The sequence below is a fragment of the Spermophilus citellus genome (genome assembly GCF_964194105.1).
Source record: "Spermophilus citellus genome assembly, chromosome: 16".
NCBI classification, from domain to species: domain Eukaryota; kingdom Metazoa; phylum Chordata; class Mammalia; order Rodentia; family Sciuridae; genus Spermophilus; species Spermophilus citellus.
In genome coordinates, this window is record NC_138196.1 from 79,915,076 (window position 1) to 79,933,540 (window position 18,465).

An 18,465-nucleotide genomic window follows, 5' to 3' on the forward strand; every position below is an offset into this window, starting at 1 on the left:
TTAGACACTTTGGTCTTTCTTAATATAATTCAGTGCTGAATTTGTTTTTTAACCAGAGTTTCTAATGAATGTTTTTGTAACTTTTTTTCTAATTTACAATCTTAACTTTGAGTTAATAAAAATAGTTGTCTATTCATTATGATGTGAAACTGCCAATAAGTTTAGTTTTTGTGATCTTTGGTTCCTGTATCATGAATAGTAGCTTCCATTGTTTTGTGAAGATATGCCTGAATCGAGAGAGGCCAAAATGTCTCGGTTGTGAATAAAGTGGTAGAATACAAGTCAGCAGATACCATTACTAGACTCACTCTATTATTAATGTATACTATGTTCAGTCATCATGCAACATGGGTATCTAACCCTTTATAAAATTGATAGTAATAAGTAATAGCCTCTACCAATAGTTAGTTTGAGAAATGTTTCATCATCTCCATGTAAGTTTGTTTATTTATTTATTCTTTTATTTAATTATTATTATTTTAGCTGCATATGGACAGCATGCCTTTATTTTATGTGGTGCTGAGGATCAAATCCAATGCCTCATGCGTACTTGGCAAGCGTTCTGCCACTGAGCTACAGCCCCAGCCTCTATTTATTCATTCTTTTTGTTTGTTTCAGTACTGGGGATTGAACCCAGGGGCACACTACCACTGAGCTACAGCCCTATCCCTTTTTAGTTTTTATTTTGAGATAGGGTCATGCCAAGTTGCCCACACATCCTCAAACTTAAGATCCTCTTTCCTCAGCCTCCCTTGTGGCTGAAATTATAGACATGCACTACTGTGCCCTATTAAAAAGAAAAAATTTAGAAGTCTTTAGTAACTCTTTGAAGTAATCTGTTATCCAGTTTTAATAGATGCTGAAATTGAGACTTAGAGGAATTAAGCCACTTAAGCGTATTTTAGCAATAAAATAAGTAATATATACTTAGAACCAGGAATTACCCTATAGTTATGACATTTGGTTATGTTCATGCCAGGATTTGTTTTTTCTTCATAAAGGACTTCTTTATAGCTGAATGCAGTGACACATGTCTATAATCCAGGCAACTTGGGGGGTTGAGGTAGGAGGATTACAAGATTGAGGCCAGCCTTGGCAATTTAGCAAGGCCCTAAGCAACTTAGCCAAGACCCTGCTTCAAATTAAAAAATAAGGTGGGGCACTGTAGTGCATGCCTGTGATCCACGCTGCTGGGGAGGCTGAGGCAAGAGGCCTGAAAGTTCAAGCCAGCTTCAGCAATTTAACCAAGTTGCCCTAAGCAACTTGGTGAAACCCTCTCTCAAAATAAAAAATAAAAAAGGTGTAGGGATGTAGCTCAGTGATAAAGTGCCCCTGGGTTAAATCCCCAGTGCCAAATAAATAAGTGAATGAATGAATAGACTGGAGATGTAGGTCAGTGGTAGTACCCCTGGGTTCAATCCCTAGTACTTCCCAAAAAAGAATTTTTTATAAATGACTGATGTTAATATCAAAAGGTATCTTGAATGTCCTTATAATATATATATTCTGTTGCTTATTTGGGTTGTTCCTGGTAACAGATTGAACTTAGATATTTTCAGTACTTATTTCAAGTGAGTTGTTTGGACATCATTGATACTTTCCTGATTTCTTAAAATTTTGCTTTAAACCAATGTTTTATTTCAAAATAATCTTAAAAAATATTAGTTAATGGTAGCTCAGTACCCTTAAGTTATATAAGTAAGACTTTTAAATTCAACACTTGAGTAACATAAATATTTCTCAATTTTCTATCTTTATTCTACAGAATGGTAAAGAACACTGATCATCTCTGGAAAACTTATTGATCCACCTCATGTAAAGTATGCTCAGTTCCTTTCCAGTGGTGTAAGTATGTAATCTTTCTCAATTTGTATTCTCTGAGTTGCTGTAATAAATTATTATGTTTATGATTCATATTTGACTTCAGACATTTGTAGAATATTTTAGAAGAAGAATCAAATGGTCTGTCTACTTAATATTAAGATGAGCAAGTGTCATAATTATTTAGTAAAGAATGAATTTTCAAATCTATCAGTGTTTTATCATTTGTTCAACTCAGGATTTTGACATTGTTTTAGTTGAGCATGAAATTACTTAATCATTTTTCACTGCTTAATAGCTAAGGAGATTGTGAGATAGATAACAAACTATTGAAGAGAGGTAGTGTCAAGTTCTTTGTGACAAGCAGAATAGGGGAGCATGTTACCCTAATGCTGCTTTTTGTGTGCAAAATTCCATCACCTTCGCCATTTCTCTTTAACTACATTACCATCCCCAGCAGGTAATCTGTTAGCTGATGTAGTTGTGGCCTTTCTTTGGAATCAGGCAAAAAATACAAATTGAGATGGTGGTATTGTGTTGAGAGTGTTTTTATGCTAGAATATGAACTGTAACCACCAGTTCATATTAAATAGCCCTCTAAATAAAAGTATTCTGGGAATTTCAGATATTAGGAGAAGATAAAGTATCTATTAGCTCATTAAGATCATGTTTAGAGTCTAATGCAGAGTGCCTTTAGCATAAGTATTTTCTAAAATTTGGTGGAGTCTGTCTTTCACTTAAATTTCTTCCATTTTGGTTGAAAGTTCTATAATCCAATAAATAGACATTACGATAGGTTTTCCTTGTTATTAAGGTTTTTCATTAAAGTTTTTGATTGTATGATTTAGTGAAAAGTCTCTGAAATACATTTAGAGGATGTGAACTGTAGCCTAAGTTTCTGTTAAATAGCTATAGCCTTGGGAAGACACTTCATCTTTTGGGGCCTTGGTTTCCCCTTTTTGATCATTTATTTACTTATAGCTGTTCTCAATAGCCATTATCAATGACATCCTGAGGGCAAAAATTTTTGCCTGATTTGTTCATTGTAGCATCCTTTGTGATTCGTATAGGATCTTAACACATAGTAGGCACTCAATAAATATTAATTGAATGAATGATTTTTTTCTAAATGATCTCCAGTTCTCTGATTCTAAACCCAATATATGTCTTCCTCTAAACTTTCTTGTTTCTACTTGAATTTTGTTGGATGTGATAGAAGATGATAAAAAGTCACACAATTATTAACATACAAAGATTTTTTTTCAGGTTCACAATTCTTTAGTAGGGGGAGAATAATACAAGCAAATCTTACGAGGAACACAATTGGTAGATGAGGTACATTTAATTTCATAGTTCCAAAATTATTCAAATATGGTTGCTCAGTTAGCCTAGAAGTTGGCTTTTGTGTGAAGTCTAAGATGGAGAAATGGTTCTTGGCTAGACCACCACAGTAGATGCCTTGTAAGACACGAAGACACATAAATAAAGTCACTTGATTCTAGAGGACAGTATTGGCAGGTAAAACTTCAAAGCCCAAGACTTGTCATTCCTGAGCTCTTGAAGTATTGGTCAGACTCCTAAGGTCATGTGTGTTTTAAATTCTAGAAATTGAGGTCAGTAACTCACATTAGGGGTCTGATGAGGTGTGTTGTAATATTCCTGAGAAAGAAAGGGAGGTTCCCAAGGGCAGAGGTATTAACTGCAAGTTCTCATAAAGGTCTGATAAGATTTAATATTCTCAAGGTGGGAAGAAGAGTATTTCCAAATTCTCATGTGTAGAATCTGATAGGCTGTTGCACTCTGAAACAAAGAGAGAATATGTTCCCAGTTCTTATAGAAAAATAGCATGTATCATTCAGGTAGTGAACTGTGTCTCAGGAATCATTTCAAGACCACATAACAGATTTTTTTTCACCAGATGTGCATTAAGATAGCTACAATTAAAAAAAAAACTCAATGGTAATTTAAAACCATCAAAGAATGCTTAAAACGTTGGAATATAATCCTACTTCTCTCAAAGTTCTTTTATTGTGGAAAAAACATTTTTAGACCATTATCTCTAGTTAAAGCCTCTATTATGTTTTCATCAGTTCTCCTATTGATTTGAATTAAAGAATCATTTTTACTATACTCTTAAGCTCAGTTCCCAGTAGAACTTCATTTCTTACTTGTTCTCAGTTGTCATTTTCTTATTTTAAAATTGCTGTTCCTGGGCTGGGGATGTGGCTCAAGCGGTGGCGCGCTCGCCTGGCATGCGTGCGGCCGGGGTTCGATCTTCAGCACCACATACAAAACAAAGATGTTGTGTCCGCCGAAAACTAAAAAATAAATATTAAAATTCTCTCTCTCTCTCTCTCTCTCTCTCTCTCTCTCTCCCTCTCTCCCTCCCTCCCTCCCTCCCTCTCTCACTCTGTCTTTAAAAAAAAAAAAAAAAATTGCTGTTCCTTGGATTGCAGTATTATTGAGAAAGAAGGCACTGTTCCCGTAGTGAGTTAGGCTTGAGTACATCTTTAGCTAATGAATATTATTATTGACTCTACCATGTATTAAATCATCTTGCAGTAAACACCACATGTGCAAAACAAAACTTATTTTGCCTAATCATTCCAGATAAAAAGATAGAAACATCAGAATCCAGCTGAAGAAGATACTTTGTGTTTTAAATAAAGATCCAGTCAAATCCTATTAACTATAGGTGTTAGTAAGGTAGTAATGTCATTTTTACGCGTGTGATTTCAAGGTTAATCATTCATGAAGGCTTTAACCTTCTTTGCTTTGCATGTTTGTAGACTTGAGTTTATAAAAGGATGTTCTGGACTTCATGCCCAGTCAAGAAGGGTATAGGTATATATTCAAATGATGATATAATTTATTGCAAAATACTTCATTGTTATGGTCTCATGATTATGGTCTTTTCCTGAAATGTTGGTTTATGAACCAAGCATAATTCCCTAATTTAATTGTTCTTTTGTATTTTAAACATTGTCTCTTATTATAGTGTTTAAATTCTTCTCACATTATTTTCAATTATTGTTGGTCTGTGTCTGCATACAGATTAGTAATTTAAAGTGAAAAATGTCCCTCATTCTTTGAACAATCCTTGCACATAAGGAAATTAATTCAATTCTTAAATGTTATCTATTTGTTATAAAAGAATTGCTGGTATCATGGATTTAGATGACCTTTATAGGTCATTTAATTTGATGATTATGTGTTTAAACTAGGTAACTTATGATAAATAAGTGTGAAAATATCATAATGTTTGCCTTTGTTTATGTTAATGCATATTGGGGTATTGTTCTCAATATCTAAGAATACTTTTGATCTTGGTGTTTTTCTCATAAAATACTGTATCTTTGGTGTCAAATGCGTGATTTGATTATGCTCATTTTACCCTTGGCATTCTAACTCTATGGTGATCATCCATTCCCTTCTAACATCTATTGGCCTTTTTGCTTTAGCTATATCTTTGCATTATAGTCTTCTCTTGGTAAAAGTTATAGATATTTTATTTAAACAAGGTAAAGCATAAAGGGAAATTTATTCTCTCCCATAATAAAGCAGCAATGAGAGCAGTGATGTTTGAGACTTAGTAATTGCTGGAACAAAAGACAGGAACACTGCAGAGCTTTTTTCCATTGTTCTCTGCGTTTCTTGGTATGTCTACTTTATTATTCCACAAACTAGCTTCCTGTGCATGGTAAAGAGTTCACCAGACTAGCATCTTTCTGTAACTAAGCACAGTTATAGTGACTACCCTTCTTATCCCCAGTTTTATTAGAAATTTTTAAGGAGAGTAAGCCTTGGTCTCTTTATCAAGCTCACCCTATTGTGAGTAGCATCCCCAAGAATATGTGTTTGGAAATAGCTAGATGTTCTAGGCAAACAAAATAATAAGTGCCTGCTGTTTCTTTCTTTTTGTGACCTCTGAAATAAAAGTGGTTTCTAATTGTAAATGAATGTCGAATAATAGAAAATATTACATAGTTTTGGCTGAGTGCAGTGGTATACGCCTTTAATCCCATGAACTGGAAGTCTGAGGATGGAGAATCACAAGTTAGAGGCTAGTCTGGGCAACTTAGTGAGACCTTGTCTCAAAATAAAAAAGGGTGAGGGTATAGCTTAGTGGTAGAGCACACCTCCGTTCAGCCCCTAATAACTGACACATGTACACATAGTATATAATGATAGTTTCAAATACTGTGAAAGATAGCCCTGACAGTTCTGTTTCATGCGTTGGGGTGGATGGATGCTTTTCAGTAATAGGTGAAAGTCACATAATTTACTTTTTTTTTATGCTAATACACAAACAGGGCAAGATTTAAAGAATTAGAAACAAATTGCTATGTGCTCTAGTATAAATAGAATTGAAAAATATCATGATTGATCTTTTTTGTCCATACAATAAAATATTTCTTGAAGTCACAAATCTAAAGATTAGCTTATGAAATATTTTGATAGGATGATGAATGAAGGTAGCAAGAGAATGGTTCTTTCTTTTTTTCCGTCTTCCTCTTCCTTCCTTCCTCCCCTCCACTTCTCCTCCTATTTTCATCTTCCTCCCCCTTCTTCCTGCCCTCCCCCACCCCTGGTACTAAGAATTGAAGCCAGGGTGCTCTACCACTAACTTAAATTTTCAGCCCTTTTTTTTTTTTTTTTTTTTTTTTTTTTTGAGACAGGATCTTGTTAAGTTGCTCAGGCTGGCCTTAAATTTGAGGTTATCCTCTGTTGACCTGAGTAACTGGAATTCTAGACATGTGCCACTGTGCCAGGCTGTTTGTCTGATTTTCTGAGGGTAAAGAATGATGTATATGAACCAAAATTTACCCAGAAAATAAATTAAGGGTAAATTATTTGGATTTGGCAGCTTCTTTGAGAAAGAACTGCCTAGAATTATTATATTGCTGAGCACTTGATAGAGTAGATTAAGTGCTGAGGATTTAAACAGAAACTAAAGTGTTAAATGTCTTTTATATCTCTTATACACTGTTAGGAAAATATTCACATAGCTTTTTCAAGAGATTTAACATTTAAGTATAATAAACTACTGAAGTGCACAAACTAGTAGTATCCAACTTGGATGAGTTTTTTAAGATAACGCATGTGTGTGTCAATGAAGATACTTGAATACTACCAACCCTACATAATATTTATAATTTATAAGAGATTCTGTGAATTAAACAAGGTTTTTAGATCTCTTTTTTGGGAATGGGTATCCGGGATTGAATCAGGCACTTGACCACTGAGCTATATCCCCAGCCCTATTTTATATTTTATTTAGAGACATGGTCTCGCTGAGTTGCTTTGTACCTTGTTGTTGCTGAGGCTGGCTTTGGACTTTAGATCCTGTCTCAGGCTCCCAGAGCTGCTGGGATTACAGGTGTGCACCACCATGCCCAGATGGTTTATAGATCTTTTGAAATTGAAAAGGTTAATGAATCATTCTGGTCAAAAGTTTTTTCTCCCAATGAGATAATGATATATTTTGGCAGAGAAGCTAAAAAGAAAATGAATAAAATACACTTACAATAACCAAAGCATTTAGAATAGCTAACAATTGGAAAAAACCCAAGTGCCTATCACTATAATGGATAAAGAAACAGGTGGTCTAGTCCTACAGTGAAACATTACTCAGCAATGAAAAGGAACAAGCTGCTGATACATCATCATCATTAGTGAATCTCAAAATATCTAAACTTAGTGAAAGTGGCTTAACACGTAAGATTAAATAGAGAGTAGAAATGAGATTTTAAAACAGGGAAAAGTAATCCATGTTGGAGGAAGAAACACCCCGAAGAGTGGTTGCCTCCAAGGAAAAAAGACAGGGCTTGTCTGAGGAGGTGTTTGAGGAAATTTCCTGAGCTGATAGTATGATATGAAAGTATGATATAGGCAGGTGTGTATACTTCTCAAAACTCTAGGATAGTAAAACATAGATTGGTATACTTTTTTTTTTTTTTTTTGTACAGGGGATGGATTGTACTTAAGGGTGCTTGACCACTGAGCCGCATCCCCAGTCCTATTTTGTATTTTATTTATTCACTGAGTTGCTTAGCACCTTGCTATCGCTGAAGCTGGCTTTGAACTCGTGATCTTCCTGCCTCACCCTCCTGAGTTGCTGGGATTACAAGTGTGCACCACCACACCAGGCAGATAAACTTTTTTTTTTTTAAATGTAAATTTTACCTCAAGAGGAAAAAGTCACCTGAACAGAGACTAAGCTCAAATTGATGATGTACATGCTGTAGAGATGTCTGTAACTAATTTTGAAATGCATTCAGAAACTCAATGAATTGGATGATGCATGGATAAAGGACTGGATGTACATAAAATGATGCAAATGTCGAAAAAGAGAATGGTCATAACTAGGTCTTTAGTGTGTGGGCGTTAACTGTAAAGTTATTTTTAACCTTTTTATATATTTAAAAATTTCATTATAAAATATTGGAGGAGAAACCTAGGCAATCAAGAAAGAATATAGTAATCATGAAAATAGGTTTTGGGTTTTTATTTTTATTTTTTTATTAGTTGCTCAAGACAATGATCTTGACATATCATACATTTGATTCAAATAGAGTATGAATTCTCATTTTTCCACGTGTACAGATTGCAGGATCACATTGGTTATAGAGCCATGTATATACACGCAGCAATATTAGTGTCTGTTGTATTCTGCTGCCCTCCCTATCCCCGCCTCCCCTCCTCTCCTCTCCCATCACCTCTCTCTACCCAATCTACTGTGATACTTTTCTCTATATATATTTTTTCCCCTTCCCCCTCACACCATCCTATATGTATTTTGTGTAATCATGAGGGTCTCCTTCCATCTTCCGTGCAATTCCCCTTCTCCCTTCCATTCCTTCCCACTTCTCTTCCCTGTTTAGTGGTAATCATCTTCTCATGCTCTTCCTCCCTACTCTGCTTTGAGTCACCTCCCTTATATCAGAGAAGACATTTGGCATTTGTTTTTTAGGGATTAGTTAACTTCATGATAGTTTGTCACAAGTAAGTTCTGGAAGAAAGCAGACCATAATATGTATAGGGGCAAGGCAGATATTGTGCCTACAGACACAAATGAACTACAGCATATTAATTTCTATCCATACAATGTACATTTGTTTTTAATTATTAATAAGCCTGGTTTAAAAACTATGGAGACTTAATATAAAAGTTCTAGATTCCTGCCAGCTTAAATTTTGTATATGATAAAAGTGGTCTTTCAGATCAGAAAAGAAGCACGTTCTTCAGTAAAGCATATTGGACAACTATTCATTTACAATGAAATAAAGCCCAAATCCTTTCACATTGATTAAGTAAATATAAATTCTAGATGGAACAAAGATTTCTAAGTTATTTTTTTGGTACATTATAATTATCCATAATGGTGGAATTTATTGTTACATATTTATACATGCACACAATATAACAGTTTGATGGAACAATAGATTTTAATTGTAAAATCTATTACTAGAACCCCCTAGTACCTCAGTAATTAGAGTGATTTTATCTAAATGGTGTTTAACTAGAGACTCAAAGAAATATAGTAATCTTTATCCAGAATCCTTTGATTCTAATAAGTCCTACTGTATATTGAAAAGTAAAGAGATTTATGCTTTTGTCAGTAAGACATAGGCTTAAATTATTTTTCTATTTTTTATCCAGAGTTTTTGGAAGGTACAAAAGTACTCTGAACTTTAATTTCCTAATGTTTTGCCATGGCAAAAATATTCTAGCATGGGCCATCTCTTACTATTTTCCATAAAAAAGTTGATACAGAGATAATAATTCTTCTGCTCTGCATTATCTATAATGATGTGTTGTTTGGTAGATATTGTCAATTAAAAAAAACTTATTTATTTTTATTTTTTAGTTTGCTGGAAACCATGTCTCACTATACAGATGAACCCAGATTTACCATAGAACAGATAGATCTGCTTCAGCGCCTTCGGCGTACTGGAATGACTAAACATGAAATTCTCCATGCCTTGGAGACTTTGGACCGTCTTGATCAAGAGCATAGTGACAAGTTTGGAAGAAGGTCCAGTTATGGAGGAAGTTCATATGGGAACAGTACCAACAATGTTCCAGCATCTTCCTCTACAGCTACAGCCTCTACACAGACCCAGCATTCGGGAATGTCCCCATCACCTAGCAACAGTTACGATACCTCCCCACAGCCTTGCACTACCAATCAAAATGGGAGGGAGAATAATGAGCGATTGTCTACATCCAATGGGAAGATGTCACCAACTCGCTATCATGCAAACAGCATGGGTCAGAGGTCATATAGTTTTGAAGCCTCAGAAGAGGACCTAGATGTAGATGATAAAGTGGAAGAATTAATGAGGTTAGTTACTTTGCTTATTAAGACTCTCCAAGAATGTCTGTGTTCTTAGATTATTTTTTAAGTAATAACTGTATTTCAGTTACTTAACTATAAGAACTGATATTTTTCATTCCTTTCTTTGGAAATGAAAGAAACTGTATTCAAATATTTTGATTTTCACTTCTCTACTTTAGCAGCACCCCTCCTTTTTTTTTTTTTTTTTTTTTTTTTGCTAGTTGATGAACCTTTTTCATTCTTTCTGTTTATCAAAGGTTAGTTTTCTCTTTGTGGCTCTAACAGCTAATTTCTGTCTAACAAAAGTTAGTTTAATCCCTTACTGTATTGTAAGTACTTTTTCTGAGGAATAAGATAATTTTATTTGATACTGAATATGTACACTCTTCATTTTTTCCTCTAACATTCGAAGCCACAAAATAATTTAAGCAACTATTTGACAAGAAGTAATTTTTAGTGGAACTACCATGCACTCATAAAAAGATACAAAAAAACACATAATTTTTAGGAAGATTGGCACTATTTTTGCCTGAAAGAACCTTAAGTTCTAATTTTAGCAACAGATGCATGCACACGCAAACACACACACACACGCAATTACAAGTTAAGTATGAACACTGAGAATTTTAAACTTCAAGAAGAGATGCCCACCTTGAACAGAGGTAATAAAGAAAGGTGTCACACGAGACACTGGGTCATTTTGAGGATGGCACTGTATATTTTCCATTGCTATCTGTGGCCCTAGCCTAGAATTTTCCTTAGCACATGTTAAGTGCCTTATATGTTAAGTGATTGAATGAATTTGACCTCAACCTTAAAGGATAGCCACTGTTTTAAAAGATGAAAACTTTATTTAAAAAATAAATAAAACCATATTTAATGTTAAGGGATTAATATGATACCAGAACAGATAAGATATATCTTTAGTCTGATAATGATTATAGATGCAGAAGCTTATTTCTTGCTTTTATAATTATGTCAAAATGAATCCTACTGTTACATGTAACTAAAAAGAACCAATAAAAAGGAAAAAAAAATTCGAGATGCAGTCTACCACTAATCCACATCCCCAACCCTAGCTGCTGCTTTCGAATGTAATACATGTATTGTTAAGATTAAAAAGGAGAATTGTTTGGGCATATATAGTAAGATGAACTTTTGAAATATAATAAGATGAACTTTTAATTTTCCTGAGTAGAGAAGATGTCAACAATAAAATTAATTTTTTAGGTTTTAGTCTGTTTTTGTTGTTGCTGTTACTTATTTTTTATAAGCTTTCAATATAACAGTTAATTCCCAAATATGTATTATAGTAACAAGAAATATGGGCCACTGTCATAAAAAGGAAATACTGTAAAAGATGGGACAGTCTAATAAAGATCTAAAACCTTGACTTTTAACTCATAGTTTGACATAATACTTCATTTCAAATGCTTTATATCACAAATAAATAAAACCTGTTAAAAACAACTGGAATTTATAGTTAAATCCCACATTACACGTGTTTGAGTTCCATCATTAAATATTATACATTATAATTGGTATTTAACTTGCATACTGTCACTTGTTGCATAATTAGAATACTCTCTTGCTTGAGTGAGACACTATCTTTCCTTTTTTTCTGCTTCCTTCCTAGAACTGCTTTTTTGGTGTCCTTTACTCATATAGGGGGTCTCCTTGGATCTCCTGGCATCCTCTGGACCTCTGCCATTCTCCCTTCCTCCAGTGTGGGTCCCTGCTTCTTTGCTCAAGTTTATAAAAGATAATCATAAAAATTAAATAATTTACCCCAAAAACCTTAGATATTATGTAACAGAGCCTAAATTATAACCCCATGTTTTTATTATCAATATTTTGCTGGTATATGTTGCTACTGTAAATAAATTATTCATGTTTATAGATTTTAATAAGACTTTAGGAAAAGTAGTTTATATAACTGGAGACACAGCCTTACTGGGCTTGCCATTCCCCATCCCAACATGATATTTATCACTTCAGATCAATCACTTATTTACCAGATGAATTTTTATTGCTGGAATGTTAGAAATTTTTTTGAACAGTATATCTTTGAGTATTCCTTGTCTGCCTAGGTATGTACTGCCCTTGCTGATCACTCACACTGGTGACATTACAAATGCCTTCCTGCCTTCATTTTTATGTATAAAATCCACCTTTCGCTGGTTCACATTGAGAAAACTCTAGGCTAGATGCGTTTTCCAAATCTCATAATCCACTGAGTCTATACTGGATTATAATTTCAAGGTACACAGTGGAGATAGAATGGCATCAAGTTATAATTGTATACCTGAACAACTTGTTAAGAAAGGGTCAGAAAGAAAAAAAATGGCTACTTTTCCCATTTTTTTAATTAGGGTAGGGAATAAAAAGGCAAACTAGCATGTGAATTTTAATAAACTGGTGAATATGACATTTTAGGAAAGACCAAGAATGATAGCTCATTTCACATTTAATGTCTTTTTAAAAGTATATCTATTAATATATGAATATACATAGGAGTGTGTGTCTACATCTGCTAATAGTATGCATCTACTAATGTTTATTTGCTAATTATATATGCATCATGAAATAACAATTTAAATAGGCTCATCAGAATTAATGAATAATGGCACATGTTAAGGATGTTATTCTTAGCACCCATGTACTAAATCTTATGAGTGTGTTAGTATTTTATACAAAATATGAGACTCTCTTAAAAGTTGATTGCCTGTAGGATTGAGCATCCTTAATTAATAAAACTGAAATCTGAAATGCTTGAAAATTAAAAACTTTCTAAGCCACTAATATAATATAGGTAGAAAGTTTCACAACATTATTAATGCACACAGTTATTTAAAAATATTACATAAAATTGCAGACTATGTGCATGAGGTATACATGAAACATAAATGAATTTTCTGGTTACACTTTGGTCCTATCCCCAAGATATCTCATTTCCTATGTATATGCAAATATTTCAGAATCTAAAAACACCCCAAATCTAAAAAGTTTCTGTTGCCATGCATTCAGGATAAGGGATTCTCAGTCTATATTTACTTGTGTAGGTAAGATATTATATGTTTTATAGGTAATAAGATGAAATGGTCATGAAATACAGTTAACATGTTGGTTATTCATATATTGTAGCTTTTCTTTTAGTGTATTTTTTGTTTTGTTTTTGTTTTTTATTTGTTTGTGTTTTTTATTTTCAGTACTGGGAATTGAACCCCCCAGGGATGCTTTACCACTTACCACTGTGCTACATGTACCCCATCCTTTTAAAAAAATTTTCTGGGAAAAGGTCTTGCTAAGTTTCTAAGGCTGGTCTTAAAACTTGTAGTTCTTCTGCCTTATCTTCATGGGATTACAGTTATGTGCCTCCACACCTGGTTTGTGTTATTTTAAGTTTTAATGTTATGCTTCGTATGTCTTCATGGGTGGAAATTTATATAAGTTTTAATTCAAATGTGAAGGACATTAGTATGCAAGTGTGAAATAGACGGTCTTAATACTCTGCTTCATCTATGGGTATCTATGATATAGATAAATATTTTTAAGAAATCTAAAGAATGCTCAATCTATGTTAAAAGAATATGAAAGGCCTTAAAGTACACCATTTTAAAATGTGTCATCTTTAATATGTTTTGTTCCAGAAAATGAAGCAATGTCATTTGAAGCAACCATAAATAACTCTTTTTCATCCTGATTTGGGGAACTTAAACATACCTGAGAATAAGAATAGATCAGGTTTCCCATTTTATAGCCTTTTATAAACACACCCGCCCCCTCGGTTGTAGATAGACAAAATACCTTTATTTTGTTTATATATTTTTATGCGGTGCTGAGGATCAAACTCTGTCTCTCACCTACCAGTGAACTACAACCCCAGCCCTTAACTTTTTATCTCTTAACTACAGATTTGTTCACTCATTTCATGAATTAAGTTTTATGTTATGTAAACCTCATGATGAATGAGACACAATCTTTGTGCTAAGGGATTTTACAGGGTAGTAGGAGAGATAAGATTAGAAACAACTATAATATAGGATAACATGTAATATATTAGCATGTGAGTAGTATAATTGAATTGTTAAGTTTAGCCATTACAAAGAAATCTCTTTCTTAGCTTGAGGATGAGGGAGAACTTCTCTAAACAATTGACATTTAAATTGTGTCTTTTAAAAAATGGTGATTTGATAAAGATGTATTGCTGTGAATTCCTTCAGATAGCAGGTTAACATGGAAACTTTAGCAAGTTATAAAAATAAAGACATGTCTGTAACTCCAGTGGCTTGGAAGGCTAAGACAGAAGGATTGCAAGTTTAAAGCTAGCCTCAGCAATTTAGTGAGGGATTAAGCAATTTAGCGAAAACCTGTCTCAAAATATAAAGATATAAAGGGCTGGGGATGTGGCTCATTGGTTAAGTGCCCCTGGGTACCAAAAAATAAACAAATACACACACACATACATACATATATGCACACATGCAGTAGAGGGTGGAAAGGGAGAAATTTCATCCTTATGTGGAACTCACCCAGATGAATCTAACATAACAGTGATTTGAAGAAAATAATCATGGTGATGACCTGAATTTCAAGTGGTTAGAAGCAAATCAAGCAGTAGCTTATCTTGGAAGTAAGCTGTCAAATCAAAGATCAGCCTACTCTTCACTTTAGTTCACTAAGACTTTAAGAGTTTGAGATTTTATAAGAGAAAGGAAGTAGAAGGGATTCATTCTCTTTATAGAATATGTCAAATTTCAGATGAAGAGAGGAAGTAAGGAGTAGAAGTCAAGAGATTAAATTTGGAGTAAATGAAGTTTTCATATTAGCAAACTGGTGATTTTCTCAGAACACAATGAGGACAAGAACAGAGGCAGGTTGTTAGAAGGCTGCAAATGAAGAGAGAATGAAGGGGATATATGAAAGTTTAAATATCAAAGCAAGTCCAGTAGAATAGAACTCTTTTAATACTTAAGAGATTTTTGGCACAGTGAAAGTTGAATAGTGTTATTATTTTGAAAATACATTTAGTAAAGCCAAATAAATAAAAGAGTTATAGAACTCTTCCCATGGTGCCTTAGAGTATCTTGTACAGATATTTACTTCAATATTTTTATGATTATAGGAGATCATTAGTTTCATCTTTTCTTAGAGTCCTGCCTGAAGTTTTACAAAATAATAGTCAATGTTTATTATAGCACTTGTATAATTTCACAATTTTTTACATTGAATATATATAAAACACATGCATGTATAAATATCTAATATTATTCAGTATTTCATTTCTTAGACAAAAAATTTTCAAGCCCTTTGAAGGGTTTATTAATGTTCTCGTTTTACCTGATAATGAAACCAAGGTGTCTACATATACCTGTGTTTATTTTGTTTTGTTTTATTTGTGGGGATGGTGGGGATTGAACCCAGGGCCTTAAGCCTGGTAGTTAAACATTTCACATTTCAGTCACTGAACTAGAAGACTAGGCCACCCTGCTACTCCCCCTATATCTTTTTTTTTTTCTTTAAATGCTAGAAATTGAACTCAGTGTCTTACTCAGCAAGCACTCTACCACCATGCTATGCCCCAGCACTCCCTCCTCACCCAATCTTTAGTTTTAGGTTTTTCTTTCAAGAAAGCTGCTGTCTGGTAAAGACAGTAAAAAACTTTGTTTTCTTTTATTGGGGAAGTGTGTGTGTGTGTGTGTGTGTGTGTGTGTGTGTGTGTGTTTTAACTCATGAATACTTTAGAAACTTGCAGAATATTGAAGAGTATGGACAATGAGATGTCTGTGAATTGCGGTTTTGTGACTTTGGGGATTCCTTCATTCTTGAATAATTCACAAACTGGGTATTCCCTATTGGAATAATTCAGTGTCATCTCTTCTGTATGATTTAGTGTCTGCTCTAGGTGAATTTGATTTAAAATAAGCATATTTAAATTTTAATTTAACTCAGATGTCAAGAAAATACTATTAACTCATTAATTTTTTGTTGTTTCAGACACCATATGTTTGGTTGTTTTATATACCTAAGTCAATTGGAATACATAGTGCAAAAGTTATCCCTTGCTCAACTAATTATATACACACAAGCATTTTGGGAAGAACCTAGCCAGTATCTGCATCAGAATCAAAATCACTATGATAAATTTTAAATACTGTTATTAGGCAGCTGATTATTTTCTTCCTTTAGGAATCTTTGGTTAGGATTTCTAGCCAATAGATTAAAAATATCACCACTGATTATTTTCGCATAAGAAATTTTCTTGAGTTTCTCCAAATAATCTATAGAAAGATTCAAACCCCTTTAAAGAGTTTGTGATTCATACAGGAAACAACGTGTAAACATTGTGTGATAGATACCCTTTAACTCAGATCAGAGGTCAGCAAAGTTTAGAATCAGTTATTATCATTTAGACCTGTGGCCAAAAGACAAAATTTAGGCTATAGTGTGGATACTTATATACAAGAGAAGAAGAATATGGCCAGAGATATTTATTGATAAATATCAATATATAATAATAAGTGAATACAATTTTTAAAATGCAGGATCACTAATAGGAAGAATGAAATGAGGGAGGGAGATAATATTTTGCTCAAAATAATTGCAAATGTTCATCTGAGAAAATAACTCTTAGGTCATAGGTTATGTAAGAACAAATGGCAGACCAGATTCAGCTTATGGGCGGTAATTTGCTGACTCCTTCATTAGATAATAACTTACACTATCTGTGTTACTTTGAGCTTGAACAAAAATCAGGCCTGTACTTTTGTAATCTTATTGAAGATAAGGCATTCAAAGAGAAATTGGTCAGTTCTAAGGGTTTACATATGCTTGTATTTAGGTATTCTGTTTGTTCTAGTGGAGAAACGGAAGTCTTGCCTTTCCTTGTCTTTCTCATAAAAGTCTGGTCTTTTAAGAATTTGTTGAATTTTTAAGGAAATAAAAATTTGTAATAGGCATTTTAATAAAGGAAAAAATAGGTCTAGAATATATACTCCTACGAACAGAATAAAGTGTAGTTTTTATTAATACGTACTTTTTCGGCAGTAAAGTTTAATATTCCACCTATCCCATTAATTTTTTTATACAACAAAAACAAGGCAAAGCCTTTCTTAAAATGGCTGGTATTTTCACCTGTGAGAATGATAACAGTTTCTTCCTTAATCATTTTAAAGATTTTTAAGAGAACAGTGTGCGCACAGTTGCTTAATTAAAATACAGACCCGTAGTCTATTCACGACTGATTTTTCCTGTTGCTTTTCATTTTTCTGGAATTTCTGTGTAAGATATATTCACTTACCAGTAAAAAAAAAAAAACTTCATAAATACTATGTGACAGCCCTGTTTCTAATGTGAGTTATATACAGCATGCATGAGAAAAACCATATCTGATATTAGACTGATGTTTCCAGTGGCATTCAGTAAAGTGTCTGTCTGATGTTGTGATGTTTAAGCACTCAAATATTTGGTGTTCTTGGTTTGTTGTAATTTCATATTTTCACACAAGTTTGGTCTGTTTACCTTTTTTATTTTTGTGTCCTTTCTTTCTGTGTTCTCCCCTCCTCTCTGCTTCACCTTTCTTTTAGCAAAGATGAGGATTTCTACCTTCAACATACATTGTTGGTCTTGTCTTCTGTTTTTGTTAGGAGGGACAGCAGTGTGATAAAAGAGGAAATCAAAGCCTTTCTTGCCAATCGGAGGATTTCCCAAGCAGTTGTTGCACAGGTAACAGGTAAGAGCTGAAGAGCCCTTTATTCTGAAATTATGTCTTGTCTCTGCCTTCTGTGCAGATGTTATTTGCATTTCTGCATTGCAGTGCAGATTTGTCAACTTAGGCATAATAATGTATGCCTATGATTTAAAACCTTTGTCTCTGTTATCACAGAACTTCTCCAGTGATTCTTTTTTTTTCACATGTGCTAGTAAGTTTTATAGCATTTGTAATAAGCAAAAAATTTGCTATGTTATGGCTAAAAATAGGTTTCTCTAGTTTTAATTGTAACAGAGCTTATGACACATGCACATCCAAATGCTAGCTCCATTTATATTTATAAAAGCTTTGGAGTCCTCCAAATTGAGTTCCTTATTGTACCAGTTAAAGAGTGATTTGTGAGGGCAAAGAAGCTATGGGGATTTTGTAACCACTTTTCTGTGTGTGAAAGCTTTCCTCAAACCATTATTGAGAAGATGTGTTACCATTGTCTTCTCTTTGTTATTTATATCCCATCCCATTCTCCACCCTCACCCAAAACCCATCTTTAATATGTGGTGTATATGTGTCATTCTCTATTCAGATTGCATTT

At 33.7% G+C, this 18,465-nt stretch overlaps 1 protein-coding gene across 17 annotated transcripts in view; it reads left to right on the forward strand.

Moving 5' to 3' along the window:
- The window catches only part of HMBOX1 (homeobox containing 1), a 153,264-nt gene that overhangs the window by 66,234 nt on the left and 68,565 nt on the right, over window positions 1-18,465 (forward strand). For all 17 annotated transcript variants that reach the window (XM_081269564.1, XM_081269563.1, XM_081269554.1 and 14 more), the window contains 3 exons: window positions 1,766-1,845; window positions 9,692-10,168; window positions 17,809-17,894. In XM_081269564.1, the coding sequence (XP_081125690.1) occupies window positions 1,823-1,845; window positions 9,692-10,168; window positions 17,809-17,894 (586 nt within the window). In that variant the 5' untranslated portion in view covers window positions 1,766-1,822. The remainder of the gene's footprint in view (window positions 1-1,765; window positions 1,846-9,691; window positions 10,169-17,808; window positions 17,895-18,465) is intronic.